Here is a 15,329-nt window from a genome sequence, read left to right as displayed (position 1 = left end):
CCCAGCCCGTTTGAGCCTACGTCAACACCATTCCATCCCTACGCCATTTTGAATATATGAAATATGCCATCACAATGCTGTCATATCTCCATAAAATCCAAATTTTATATTTATTCCTAATTGACCAGCAACGATGATTTCCCTTTGAAAGCAATGATGCAATGGGCATAGCTCTACCACCTGCCCCCGATCTTATTTAGAAGTTGTAAAACTTAAGCCATTCTAAAACCCAGCTTAACAATATTCTGATCCACGGCAATCCCATTATGAAGCACCTTTCATTCCAATGCTATCTTTATTGGATCTTAAAGCTGATAATTATATGAAGTATTTCTCCACTCCCAAAAACAAATCTTTACAATAAACCGGTGAAGATAGTACACACAATTTCTTTACAATAAAATAGTGAACATTATACTATAAAAGAAGCTAAATCACGCATGTAACCAGGGTAAGAAATGAAGCAATAATGGGTCTATTCGATTTCCTTGCCTGATTTTTGGAACATGACAATTGCGAGAGTCACAACAGATGCATAAACTGCATTTGGTAGCTTCTGCACTACCTTCCCCATTCCTGGGACTCCCTCAGTTGCCCTCTTTGTCAATAATGCTACCGTAGGAGCAACAAGCATGGCAATGATCAAACTCTGACTGATCACTGTCAGTGTGTCTGCTGTCAACTTCTTAATAAACTCTTCAAATTCTTTCTGGTTCAGTTCTCCATCAAGGTTGAGATCATATGTCTGCACATAGAAGTCAATTAACATTTTTGTTTCATTTTCGTGGGAATGAAATATGTGTCTACCCATATAGTACAATATATTAAGAACCATGCTGGTCAGATTATTCTCAAAGTGTCAGGAAATAGGTCTTCCCACCCAAGGATTTAGGCTGAAAACAATCCAATTGGAAAACCATCCAATGCACCAGATTCATTGGTGAAGAAAAGACTGTCTCAGTTCGGAAAACCTCTTAAATCCAGTCCGTAAGAAAATCTTCGGCATATCAAGCTGCCAACAGTCATCTAATTATTATAGCATGCATCAGCACAAAGAAATATTTAATTGAGCCCCAACTCAGCTACAAGATTAAAAACGATCAACCTAAACAATCAACTGATCAATACATGAAGGACAAGTGAACATGAGGTCTGAGACTTTTAGGCTGCATTTGTAATGCCGTGACGGTCCAAAAATAGGCGCTGTTTTGATGTCGTATGGGTATGGGCCTTGACTCTAATGGGTTCAATTGTAAAGGCCATACTTAAGTCCAAGGGGGAGGTACATGAATTTTCAGTCTTTCCCTAGTAGCATTAGGAATTTAAGAGTCTAAGTGATAGTCTGGTCATTTGAAGTTGTGGTTAGTCTTTAAGGCTCTCTTTGGTGGATTTCAATTTTGATTTCTGGGGATGATTTCAATTTTTGAGTATTTGGTAATGATTTTTGCACCCTATTTATGGGAAATAGAAAGAAATGGAAGTTGAAATTTCGATAGATGAGGAGCTCATTTGCTTAAATCCATTCAGCCTATTTCATGCTGAACAAATTAATGAATACGTGTTTCCAATGGCTCAAAGGAAAGGCAAACATTCATTCACCTCACAAAAGCAATAAGCACCCTATTCTTCTTCCCACCCGACTCATAGAGAACAGACATTATCCTCTCTCTCTCTGTCTTTTGGTGCCCTAACTCCACCAGAGCTCAAAGACCGAAACATCCTCGGCCCTTCATCTCCTTCCACCAAAGCCTCTTAAAGCTCTTGAAGCTGATATTCCATTTACTGCAGAGGTGAACTTTTTTTTTACTGCTGTTGTAAATGTAAGGGGGCTTCTCGGATTTCTCTTTTACGAGTGCCCCCCTCCGCCCCCCCCCCCCCCCCCCAACCACCCTTGCTTTAAGTTTATGCTTGGAAATAATGGCTAGAATGAGAGTATTTATGGTTAGTTTGTCGAATTTAGTTGAGCTAAATTTCAGAAGCAATTAATTATTTTATATATGTGATTTGTATTAATTTACTGTCTACAATGCTATGGATTTCTACCAATCAAAGACTGAAATACTATTTATGAACCCATGTGAATTGGAAGGGATTGAATAATTTATTCATCGCACTAATGTGGGAGGATAAGAATTAGTGGGAGTCTGGTGGTGATACCCAGTAGGTGGTTTAATCTTAAAACTCTTTGAACTTCCCTGCTTCCTTGATCAGAATTTATGTTGAGTATACTTACTAGGAATCAAATTTTGGTTTCAGTTGCAGCAGAAACTGAATTTTTGGAGCTACCAATTTTGTTTTGACTTACTATAGTCTTATATGACTTCAGCTAATTGTGACCAAAATCATTGAAATGATTTGGATTTCGGTGCCAGTTGAGTTTGAAATATTTTGACTGTATCATCTAATTTTGACTGAAAATTAAAGCTCTAATTATAGATCCCAATACACTTTGGCATGACACAAGGATAGAGAAACAAGATAGCAGGAGCTTAGAATTTGTGTTGTAGAGCCATCATATTTTATTATACAACCATTTTTGCAACATGTTTAAGCATTAATCAATGGGAGGGTTCAATAGGGAAGAAAGCAAGTAGGCTTGCTAAAGGACTGATCAGATTTATATGGATTTATACAAGTACAGAAAGGGTGAGGATTTAGCTGAGAATTCTGCTAAAACTCAATGCTTGTTATTTCAGTTTGAAGATTTGCATGCTCCCTGACAAATGTTGTTTATTTGAGACCACTGAAACAGTGACTCATTTCTTGAGAACCAAATGATGATGACATCATACCAATTGAGTTGTCCGATATGAATAGGAAAGGGGACACAAAAGCAAGAGATCATTCAGGTCATCATCCAAGAAGAATAATATTTATGATGTGGGTGAAACATTGAAGAGAATGCTTGCCCTGGAAGAACAGAGAAGAATAACGAAGGATGGAGCAAAAGGACATAAACTTAACAGTTGATGAAGCAATGGAGATTCTAACTCATTGGAAGGGATTGAGCTTGGTAGTGGCCATCCTGTATTAGCTTTGGAGGAATGGAGGTGTTCGAGGATCGAATGAAAGGAGAAATGTTCATCCTGATTCATCCTTCAGCTCCCAGACCATGGCTTCTTAGAGCAATTCAGAAGCTAACGGGAGAGAAGCCTGTGTCCCCTATATGTCTACAAAGTTTCTCGATGGATAACAGTAATATGTCTACAAAGTTTCTAGATGGACGACTGCTTTCAGAATTGTATTACAAAGTTTATTGTTCTATTTAATCTTATTCCTTACGTCGTATGTTAACTGTTTTTGATGAATAGCAAATTCTTGATTACATTGAGATGCTCATGTTCATCGTAAGGGATGATGAAGACACAAACTTTATGCATGTTTGTTACTCCCAGCTGTTTGTCATTCTGTTCATATGCTATCTTTGTGGTACATGTTCTGTCACCATATATATTACAGGGAAGTTTAATGACCAAAAGTCTATCTATTGGTGTGGCTTTAGAACTTTGCTTCATGTGGTTTATGTTTATTTGACAGGAAGAGTGTGTTCTTCGGGTGCTGGTGATTTAACTCCTTTTTCCCAATAAGTCGATGGCATTACACCATTGAAATCCTTCAAATAAACTTGAGCAAGTAAATCTCTGTAATGTACCAGGGAGTGGAATAATCCTCCATCTATAAAAATAAAAGCTGTCTATTGGACCTGTTGGCATGTGACTGTATTCTAGCCATTGGAGCATCACAGTGAACAACCTACAGAATGGTGGCTTTAACCTTCTGGTGTACCTTCCTCTGTTCATCTGTAAGTTTTTTAATTATCCGACTCTGGAATACATGATTTGTCCACTTAGATATATTTCATTTTAGTCTTATTCTCTGAGTAGAGGGAAGTATTTTACGCAGACATGCTGTCTGCCGATATTTTTGGTCTTTGTGGACGGACAAAGGATTTAATCTTTGAACTAGTTGATACCAGTCAATGTTTTTGTTGAATTTTATATCTATGATCAATCGCCAGCTGATGATCTTAACATGGAACTAATGCACTATCCACTATTGCTCATAGTTCAAAAACTCATCTCGTTTCGGTGTCTCGACCCCCCAAAATCTAGGCGAGACAATGCATTTTTTTTTTTTTTTTTTTTGTTTCGGTTCGATGTTTCAATGAGCAAATGGCCATTGTTGACTCCAAAACTTTAGGGGAAGCTTGTTTTAGGCTTAATAAACATATTTACATCTTCAAATTTAACAAAACTTGGTTGGCAGTAAACGTCGAACCTTTATGTAATATTGCCTATTCTACACATAGTTTGAGTGCTATGAGACATAATTGGCAAGTAAAACAAGTAAATTATGCAATAATGGGTGAAGATACATAATAATTATTTAAGAAATAGTTAAAGACTTAAAGTAGAAACTACAAAGTACAGTGAACAATGCATATTACATAGACACCCAACCCAAGGGCAGTGAACAATACATATGTCATAGACAACCTAGTCGAAATCTTGGAAAACTTGATTGAAACAATGAAGGTTTGATATTTCGTATGTAGTTTCATCTCGACAAGGTTGTGATCTCCGAGATTTTCGAGATCTCCACGAATCTACCAAAATAGCTTTCTAATAAGGAATAAAAAGGTGATAGAGGGAGTGAAAGAAGACGAAAGAAATCCACCAAAATAGGATTTTTTAGGTCTTGGGGACATTGATAAAGGGGGCTAAAGCGTGCCTATGAGTTTGCACTTTTATGGATCAAATGTCTGACCAAGCTGTTGAAAAGTAGGCAAAGGCTATGTAATTCCTGAGGAAAGAATGTACAATATTATTCAATCCTTTGGTGTATTTTTTCTTTTAATACTCATAAGAAGGTGGATGAGGTTACACAGTTTTCTTGCTGCAAAGGGGTCCTGTATTCGTAATGTAGCTTATGCACAGGTCTACTGTATGTGTGGTTAATTTTCTTGGTATAATTATATAAACATTCAAATTCACATGTGCATGGAGACTTTTGACCTGGCGAATGCTTTTCCAGTAAATTGCTTTAGCCTGATTGGGTCTACTTACGAAATGTTGAAGTGCAGTAAAGGCTGCTCCTACAATTTAAGTTTTAGTATTAAAGAATTCATCCTGCACATAGGCCAACCAAACCTATTTCTGTTTTAGAATCCATTCTGTAAGCAGTAACCAAACGATTTCAATTTCTGATAAAAAAATATTTCTCAAATTGATTTCGCATAAATAAAATAGAAATCCAAATCCAAATCCAACCAAAGAGAGCCTAATTCCTAGTCAGTTTAGGAGATGTTTCATTATCTAGTAATGATCAAATCAGTAGTGGTTTGAGTTGTATTAGGATTAGGCAAGTACTAGTCACAGTAGCACTCGAGTTTCCCGACTCGAACCCGCAACCACTAGGTCGCAATGGAGCAACCTTACTGTTACGCTGATGTCCGTCCTCATCATAGTTACAGCATATATGTAAGAAATTAAAACTATTAAAAACTAGAAACCAACTCCAAATAGGAAACTAAAAACAACTAGGATACTACTTCCTCCCTTCATAGCTATCTCCTAACAAATAAATAAATAAAATATTACAATATTATTCCCAAATAAAATAACTCCTAATACTAGAACAAAAACCCGATTGGATCCAGTTCTTGGCTGCAGTTCTCAAACAAGTTCGGCCCAGTCCAAAGAACTGCTCCTACATCACTCCCCTTCCCCTTCAATTCTCTATTCCTTTTTTCCCTCTATTGTTTCTTCTTCTCCCTTCTCTGTTTCTCTCTCTTTCTTCTCTATCCTCCAATTTTATTCTCGGTTACTGTGCATATAACAATCTCAGAAGAGTACCATATTTTGTATTCCTTCTCTATTCTCTTCAATTACTTCAAAACCCTGATTAGTTCTACTTTTTCTCCACCACTTTTTGGTGTAGTTCAACCCTAGAATTTGAAACCCTAGGCTGTCCTACATCAATTAGGCTACTTGATCTTAATCATCTGATCTATCCTTTATAAATGCAATCTAGGAAAAGAAGTTAAAGAGCACATGGTTCAAATCACCCTATGAAGCAGAAAATCGACCACAATTGGTTACCTTGGAGACAGTGCACAACTATAGAACATTAGACTTCAATTCGCCAAATCGCTGATTCTCAACTATAGGTACCTCTTTAGTTTGGGATCATTAAAGCTGGAATTTTTATGAACGACAAAACTACATAGATATCTAAATAATATACTGATATTCCATTGATAATACCAACCCAATCAACTAACACGCGCTGTGACATGCCACTCACACAAACCAGTCGGAGCCAAAATCAGGTTACTAGGATACACCTGAACAAGCTTTTCTTCTTGGTTTCCTCTAATCAAACCAAAAATAGCAACATAGTTCATGGAAATCGGGTTGCCCACGAATTACGATGTCCCAGATGTAGTTTCAGATTAGAAAAATAAAATTTGATGGGTTTTTTAGCCTTACCTGGAAAGTTAGGCTCATTCATACATAACCTCACAACACTTAGTTACACTACGTACTACTACATCAACTGCAGCTTTTCATCAAAAAAAAAAGAAAAAAAAAAACTGCAGCTGAAGCTAGGGACCACCATAGAAGCAACTGTAGGAACAAGGAGAGCAGCAAGTCTACTCCCTCCTTAAGTGTTTAAGCACCACTGGCTCGGCACCAAAAAGTCATACGCTTCATGCCTTCATCGAATAAAGATCTTATACACATTATGTGCAATTCTATTTTTTGCATAATTTCAATATATTAATCCCCATTTTTTTCAAAATTTTCTAGAAGAAAATCAATTTTTTTAACCAACAAATTTAAATCCAACTCCATGAATATGTAGATCGGCCTACTGTGGTCTAACATATAAAACATTTCAGGCCAATCACTAAATATTTACCCTATTTTTTTGCAAAAGTTAAATTTGGGGAAAAAAGGCATACCTCCAACTTGGACACTTCCACAAATCTAGCTCAAATCAAGCAAATTATCATTGTAAATGTGTTAAAGTAGTCCCCAACACCTTGTTCCACCAAGAAATGGAAGTGATTTGGCAAATCCGGAATTATGGGGTTTTCTGGGATTTTCCTCTGTGTTAAAACCTGCAAAGCTCGCGCAATGGGTTGAATTTCGATCCATTTCGATTGAATTTATGTGTTTAAACTATGTAGTGGAGGGCTGATAAGAGAAGGGGAGAAATCTGAGATAGGATCTCAGAGTTGCAGGGGAATGAGGGAATCACACAGTCACATACTCACATAGAGCAGCCCAATCAACTTTTCTATTTCAAGCATGTCTTCCAACGTTGGGTACATGCAATTAAATAAAGAAAAACAAACAAGACTCCTGACTAGACTCCTGAACTAACTTGCAAACCAACTCTATCTCCTATTTCAAGGTATCCAACTCAAAACATGAATAGAAGACATAAAGACTAACTAGGACCTGTTTCGTCTGGGTTTGGGTTTCCAAACCCAGTCATGCTGGTCCAACCAGTCAAATGTTACTGCATCAATTCTCCTCTGAAAAGAACTCAACTTGTCGAGTTTGAACAAGGACCGAGGAGATCATCTGACTTAATATTCTAGAGGAGAAAATATCTTGCTGTCCGCTGAACCTTGATTGCCGGAAGGTTCTTAGCTGGGAGGAACTTCATTTCAAGTCAACCATGTAAGAGGAGTACGTAATCTCATAACCACAATGTTGAGCCTTCTTATCAAACAACCACAGACGCCCCAAGAAGATGTGACACACCTTTAAGGGTAGGACGTCACATTGCACTTTATTGCCGAAACAATACTAACACTTCAAACCGAAATCCAAAATCTCTTTTGAGACCCAACATTCCTACTGATTCACAAGGTGGTTCGTTTCGACCTTTGTCAAAACCAAAATATTTCGCGAAATCTTTGTGGTTTTGACCGAGATTTCGAACTATGATCTGGGCATTGGGGAACTTATCCAGAATGACCGATTCTTTTCTTTTTGGAGGGGGAAGCGGGACGCTTTAAAATGGGCTAAACCCAAGATCAGGGACGTGGGATCTGGAGTCTGAGGTGAGGTGCGCACAAGAGAATGCAGTGGCCTGAGAGGCGTTCATCTTGCTGATATCGAGAATGGCCTTTGCTGTCCGCCTTGGCTTTCATCTTCGATCGGGGGGCTTATTTGCTTTAGGAGTCCAGGCCGATATGGAGAATGAACCGGTGAAGTTTCATTAGTTATTTAATCATGACCTTTTCCATCTTGCAAAAGCTCTAATTGTCAACTAAAAGAACTCACTCCTAAGAAACAGCATTCCCTCTTCCTTTCACAAACCTTATCAGATTTCTGTGGGGAAACATGATCCACCTTTGTTGGCTCATTTGAATTAATCGAGCCTACTATCGCAACCTCTTTGTCCTTGACTGGCTCGCATAGTTGTCACGGTGTCTCAGCAATCCAAGGCGTTGGAGAGTGTCCAAATTCAAGGCGACACCAATTAGGTGACCAAGGCGGCCAAGGCACCTGAACGCCTAGGCACCATCTTGACAACTCTGCTGGCTCGTCCTTGTTATTTCCAGCTTTGATGGCTTACGAAAGATGAAGGTAATCTTTTGCAATCCTCAAATAACTATGTATCCACTTTCACTCAAAACTTTAAACCTTCAGTTGGGATTTTCAACTAAAGCACATTGATTCAAACAGAAATTTCCAAGAAAATTACATGTTGATGGAATGAATAAGCTTTATACCACATCCCCTCTCAAAATCACCATGAGTAGAAAATCCAATCAGACACTTACCACAAATTTTGATTAAGGGGTGGAAGGGATCAAGAAAGCCAAATAGTTTGCTACCTATTTAATGGGGTATTCTAATCACCTAAGGGATTAGTGTTAGAAAACCTCACGTAAATCCTCGGGGGAGATCAGGCCCTCAAAATAGAAACCAGAATTTAGCAACTTCCCAAATAGCATCCTTGATTTAGAAACTCAGAAAATAGCAAGTTGACAAAATTAATAATTATCAAAATAGCAACTAACAGATTTAGAAGGCAAAAAATAAAAACTGAAACTGAAATTAGAAACAAGAGACAGAATTAGAAGGTAACTGAAATAGCAAGTTCAGAATTAGTAACTACTGGGAAATAACAAGTACGAGCCAAGAAATAGCAAGCCAAACTAAAAATAAAAACATAGAATAGATTTATTAACTAAGGGGGGCAAAAATAGCAAGTAAATCACTAAATCAGAATTAGATACTAGTAGAAAAATAGAAAGTGATGGTAGAAGAAGTATTGTAACAGCATTAAGGGATAAACATTGAACTGCCAATACAACTTGTGACCAATGGGAGAAGATGATGGCAATATCAACACTAGAACCTGGTCTGAAAACCTGATTGAATGAAGGAGATGATAGAAGAAGGATATGAATTAGGCTTCTCACCTAGAACTTGACTAGCATCTCACCAGTCCAACTTAGAATCCCACCAAGGGCTTCACTACATCTCACAGTGAAGGAGTTTTGATCTCAAGGAAATCAGCAAGCATAAGCTTAACAAATTGTTCAAATCATTGGTAGTGGGTATGATCCCTTACTCTTTGTTTATAATTTCATGGAAATAAGCAAAATAGGAAACCCTCATATATGGTAGGGAGAATCCCTTATGTTGAGAATGGGCCCTTGTGCCGTGGGGGTACAAGGGTAGTTTGGGTAATTTACCATGAATAGGGGGATTGTCTCTATCTTGGTTTAGGGTTAGTTTCTTATTATTTTTAGTTTCTTGATTGTCAAGGAATGAGTTTCCTATTTTGATGTAATTGGTTATTATTATAAATTCAAACTGTGGGAGAGGAACTCAGTGCATCGAGTTCTCTTCTTTTCTTCCCCATCTCTTCTTCTTCTATCGTTTCTTCTCCAGTTTTTCCTTTTCTTCTCAGGATTTGTAACATGGTATCAGAGCTGATGGTTTGAATCGATCTGGGTTCAAAACGTTGCCTGTTTGAGAGTCGTTTACAGGTTTCCGTTATAGTGAGCAGCCACTGTTACTGCTGCACATTTGAAGAAAAAAAAATTATAAACCCTAATTGAAGAAGACCTAGGGTTTCTGCTGGTTCGAAAAAAAAAAAAAAATATATATATATATATATATATTTCTTATCTACTACTGCGTTTTCTGGTTTTGGGTTCTTCAAATCTGTTGTGGCCATAGTTCGAGAACTCGCGAGATCTCGCCGAGATCTTGCCGAGTTTCTCGGTTTTTGGAAAAGCCGAGACGAGAGTGCCTACGAGTCTCAAAAGTGCAATATCTCGGCGAGATCTCGGATCTCAGTTGGATCTCGGTTTTGACCCATTATTTTAACCCACCTACCACTTAAATACCTTACCAAATTGGACAAAACTCGACATATCTCGGCAAGATCTCGGATCTCGGGTTGACCCAAAGTTGAGGCTTCGAGTTGAAAAAAAAAAAATGCACCAACTCGTCCGAGATCTCGACTCGTCTCAGTTTTTCCAAGAGTCGAGTTGGTACCGAGACCCGAGTTTTAGTACACCTTGGTTGTGGCTGCTATAGTCGTTGTAATCTGCTGGTTCGCTGGAGTTGGTTGCTGCTTGTAGTTATTGATTTCCTAGTCGCTTGTTCTTGGTTATTCCACTGGAACTTGGTGTTGATTGGAAACTTGTTTGCTATCCTGCTGTTATCAAAGGAGATTGGAAGGCCTTCTTTGTTGAAGTTCGTGGTTACTTGGTTCTTGATTGCAGTTCTGTCCATGGTTCGAGATCTCGCCGAGTTTCTCGGTATTTCAAAAAACCGAGTCGAAACATGATACGCATTATTTTTTTACACTTTCTCGGCGAGATCTCAGTATTGTCTCCACCCATGCAGCTGACCCATATTTTTAAGGTTTTTTCCTGATTTTTTACATTATAATTTTACAATTTCTCACCGAGATCTTGGATCTCGGTATCGAGTTTGGATATGGTTTTGACCCATTTTTTAACCCATTTTAACCCATCTACCCCATTTATAAAAGAACCTACATGGACAGAACTCACAAATCTCGGCGAGTTCTGTCCTAAGATGACAACACTTAAATGGAGGTTGTGTCACACTATGCGCAACACTTCAGCAATTCTATGACATGGGGATTCTTTATGAATCAATATGGGGAAGAATTTATTACTCGATCACATTTTATGTAACAAATTCAGAGAACATTGATGTAATGTACTTTTTATTTGAATGTTTTGATTGATATGTACTAAATTGAATGTTTTGATTGCTAATTTGCTATGTATTACTAAATTATGTGTAGGGCAAGTTGTTTTAGTACGACTCGTCGCCTACCAACCTATGGTCCAAAGTGAAACTCATATTTGGACTTATCTTTTGGGAAATCTAGGCATGCCATTGTGTTTAAATGGCCTGAAATACAAGTTTCAGACCCAAAATATGTATAAAACCCACCGAGTTGGGGTCCGAGTCAAAAAAAAAAATGCAGTAGCTCGCCGATATCTCGACTCGTCTCGGTTTTTGGCTGGGCCGAGATGCCTCCGAGACCCGAGTTTTAGAACCTTGGTTCCATCTGGTACTTTGTTCTCATCTTCTCCCATCGCAGTAGACACAAGGTGCTGGTTTACATTTATCATTGGACCTGAGTAGCAACAGATCTATTTCCTATTTTGATTTCTGTTTAGAACACCCATCAATTGGAGGTTTCATATCTTCTAGTTCACGCTAAGGGTTATTGAAGAAAAAAAATGGTTTTTTTTACCGTTTAGTTCATTTGATTTACTGCTACGGGTTCTTGGCGTGCTACTACTGTTGATCTGGGCATTAATTAATTGGTGTCGATTGCACCTATGATATGCTGCTACTGCTTGGTTACCGCCAGTCTTCTGCTCTGATTCATAGTCTTTCTCCTCTGCTTCACGCTGGAGGTTGGTGGTGAGTTCAACAGTCCTTTATTTGTCTCTCTTGTTACCCAAAATACCCCTGCAACACCAATCGTATCTAGCATTCCCATGTGTTATTTCTTTAGTTTCCATCTTTACCCCTATTCTTCCATCTAATCAACTAATCTCCTAACTTTTAATTTTCTTCCAAGTCGATCCCCTATCAATAAATCCTAATACCCTATGTATCCTTTTCCTTTTTGATTTACCAAGTACCACCTTGCATATTCTGTTCAATTCCTATTTTCTTCCATTAACCCTTGTTTATTGCCTCTTGTGTACTTGGGTGGGTCCACACAAACCCAATTGGGTATTTTGACCCCTTTTTTGCATCACTTGGAGATTGCATTAATTATTTACAGAATTGCCATTGGACTTACAAATTCAATGGTGGACCCGGTCATATCAATTTGGAGTTTCAATATTTTTTTTAAAGATTGGCATTGTTGGCACACTCTGGCTGTCTCCCATTGGCTTTACCTTATTTGTCCACGTGTAATACTACACGTGAGGGGGAGATTGGAGTTTATCTTAGTGATTATTGGTGCTTGTGGTTATTGCGTTGCTCAAGAATTATTTGGAAATTTGTCTGATTTATTTGGCCATCAAAATGATGTTTCTACATGACTGAAGACTTATTTGCTTCAGTCACTCATTCTTAAAGATTATTTTTATATATACGTGTCATCTGCTCGTATCCACAGCAACATTAAGAGTTTATGTGTTTGGTTCAGCAATAGTACAGCTTCTATCTGCTTGGTCCACGGCTGCCTTATGCCGAGTGGTTTGTCAGCAACCATATGCTGTCTTTGTGTGGTCGGTCAACAACCATATGCTGTCTTTGTATGTTTCGTCAGCAACCATTTACTGTCTTTGTGTGGTCGGTCAGCAACCAGATGCTGTCTTTGTGAATTGGGTCTGCATTCTACAAGCACCGAGCTGATGTACAAGTACCGCAGTAGTACCTCTGAGATAGTAGCCTTTTGTGAAATGGTGCCTCTGAGAGAGTTGCGAGATTCTTCTTGTGGTGTCGCTGTTGAAGCCGCACTTTTACTTGTTTTCTTTGGGAAGATGCCTATCTACTACCTGTCTTCCTTGGGGAATATTTTATGATGTTGTTGTTGCTGTTATATGATCTTTAGATCGCAGTTGGGGTTCTCTACCGCTTATTATTGCTTGTTGCTGTTTGGTTCTATTCGACAGGATTTTTTTTACTTGCTGTTGCTGATTGGTGGCCATTGTGCTTGAGCTAGTGATGTGCTGCTAGGTGGTGCTACAATTGTTACCTTGTACTTTTGTTTCAAGCTGGAGATTTCTTTTTACTATATGTGTACTCCAGCTTGAGGGGGAGTGTTGAGAATGGGCCCTTGTGCCATGGAGGTACAAGGGTAGTTTGGGTAATTTACCATGCATAGGGGGATTGTCCCTATCTTGGTTTCTTAGTTTGTTTCCACCGTTTTATGTTAGTTTCCTAGTTAGGGTTAGTTTCTTATTATTTTTAGTTTCTTGGTTGTCAAGGAATGAGTTTCCTATTTTGATGTAATTGGTTATTATTATAAATACAAACAGTGGGAGAGGAAATCAGTGCATCGAGTTCTCTTCTTTTCTTCCCATCTCTTCTTCTTCTATCATTTCTTCTCTAGTTTTTCCTTTTCTTCTCAGGATTTGTAACACCTTACAACTTAAAGTCTTCTTCAGATAGAAACTATTTAGAACCTTAACAAAATACAAACTAATTACTTAATCCCGTGGAGGACTTAAATCCCTAAAATTTGGGCTTATAGAATTAAACCATTACAATAGTAAACCCAAAAGTATTAAGTCCATGGCCCGTATAACCCATTCGACACGCAAAATTAAACATAATAGTTCATTCTTAGTCTAGTTTTGATGTTTTTTTTTTTTTGAACCCGAATATTACCTGTGACCCGGGCCAGCCCCTAGAATTTATAAAATCTAATCAATGAATAAAGAATACAAAGGGGGGGATGTACCACCTTACCCCAACCCATAGGAGCAGAACTCTCACCTCAACTTTGAACCCAACCAATGCAAACCAAGAAACAATCAAAATAGAACCTACTTCCTTAGAACTAGCAATCCAGCCCTGTCTGCCCGTAGTATTCATTGCAAATCCCCAGGCAGCTGGTTGCCAACATGGTAACCGATGGAAGAACCAGTATCACAGGCTAGGTTGGCCATCCTAGTCCACCGCCCTATTACTTTCCCTGTACGCAAAGGTAACTATAGCCCGAGTAGAAGTAATTAAGGCCAAAACTTCTTGAAAACAATACCATCCCCTCTAGAGATTACACCTCTTATGGTCAACCATTCTAATACTGGAAGCAGAGTCAGAATTAACCACAACATCAGCAAGGCCCAAATCAAGACACAACTTCAACCTATCTCTCAAAGCCGTCAATTCAGCCAAAGAATTAGTGCAATCGCCAAAGAAAGAAGAGAAGGCTGCCAAAGTAACACCCTCCTTGTCCCTGATGACCTCTCCACCCCCACCAACCCCAGGGTTGCCTCTACAAGCACCATCCACATTAAGCTTCACCGAGACGAACAGGGGGCACCAAAAAACAGGAATAGGGCATTGCAGCCGGGCCGGAAGAGCCGATAGACCAAAAAACTGCAGAATTAAGCCGTCTCTATGGGAATTTGCTCTCCCAATCTTGGAAGGGTACGAAAGGCCTCTCACCCATAACTTTAAGCATTCAATAATAGCACATGCAAGCCGCCTACATTCCCCATGTCTTCTAGTATTCCTATCCTTCCACAGCTCCCAATCAATTAAGGAAGGCAAAAGTCTAGTAATGTAGGCACTTAAGCTGCAACAACTTGCCGACCCTTACCAAAGAAAAATACGACTTCCGACGTCCTGAAGAGGCAGTAAATCAATGTCAAAGACACGTGAAAAGAGACTCCACACCTTCGCTACAGTACCTCCAGCAATGAGGCAATGATCAGTGGTGTCCCTCTTAGGCCTCCCGCAACGGTAGCATTTAGAAGCCAGAGAGGAACACCTACAGCCATTAAAGAGTCATCTGTGGGGATTTTCCCATTGATGAGCTGCCATGTAAAAAAAGCTACCTTCGTGGGCAGAGACTGCCATGTTTTGATGGCTTGGTTTGCTGTTGGCCATCTTGATCTTTTGAACTGCATCATCTCTCTCCGTCTTGAAAAAAACTCGTCCACGAGGTTTGTAGTGATGCTGAATCAGATCCGCAAGATCATCCTTCAATCGGAGGTAAAATTCAGCAACCCTCAACATCATCCCATCAATGTAGTGACTCTGTTGTCCCTCCATAGCTCTAATACCAAATAACAGGGTATTCTAATCACCTAAGGGATTAGGGTTAGA

The 15,329-nt window shown here is 38.9% G+C and overlaps 1 protein-coding gene across 1 annotated transcript in view; it reads right to left on the bottom strand.

The window, feature by feature from the left end:
• Nucleotides 1-290: 290 nt before the first annotated feature.
• Nucleotides 291-15,329, bottom strand: part of LOC122662634 — a 28,209-nt gene continuing 13,170 nt past the window's right edge. Inside the window, exon 4 of the mRNA XM_043858325.1 lies at nt 291-745. Coding sequence (XP_043714260.1) covers nt 476-745 — 270 coding nt within the window. The 3' untranslated portion in view covers nt 291-475. The remainder of the gene's footprint in view (nt 746-15,329) is intronic.

This window comes from Telopea speciosissima, chromosome 5 (genome assembly GCF_018873765.1).
Source record: "Telopea speciosissima isolate NSW1024214 ecotype Mountain lineage chromosome 5, Tspe_v1, whole genome shotgun sequence".
In the NCBI taxonomy this organism is placed as follows: domain Eukaryota; kingdom Viridiplantae; phylum Streptophyta; class Magnoliopsida; order Proteales; family Proteaceae; genus Telopea; species Telopea speciosissima.
The sequence above is the reverse complement of the archived record's forward strand: the minus strand, read 5'-3'. Positions and strand labels throughout refer to the sequence as shown.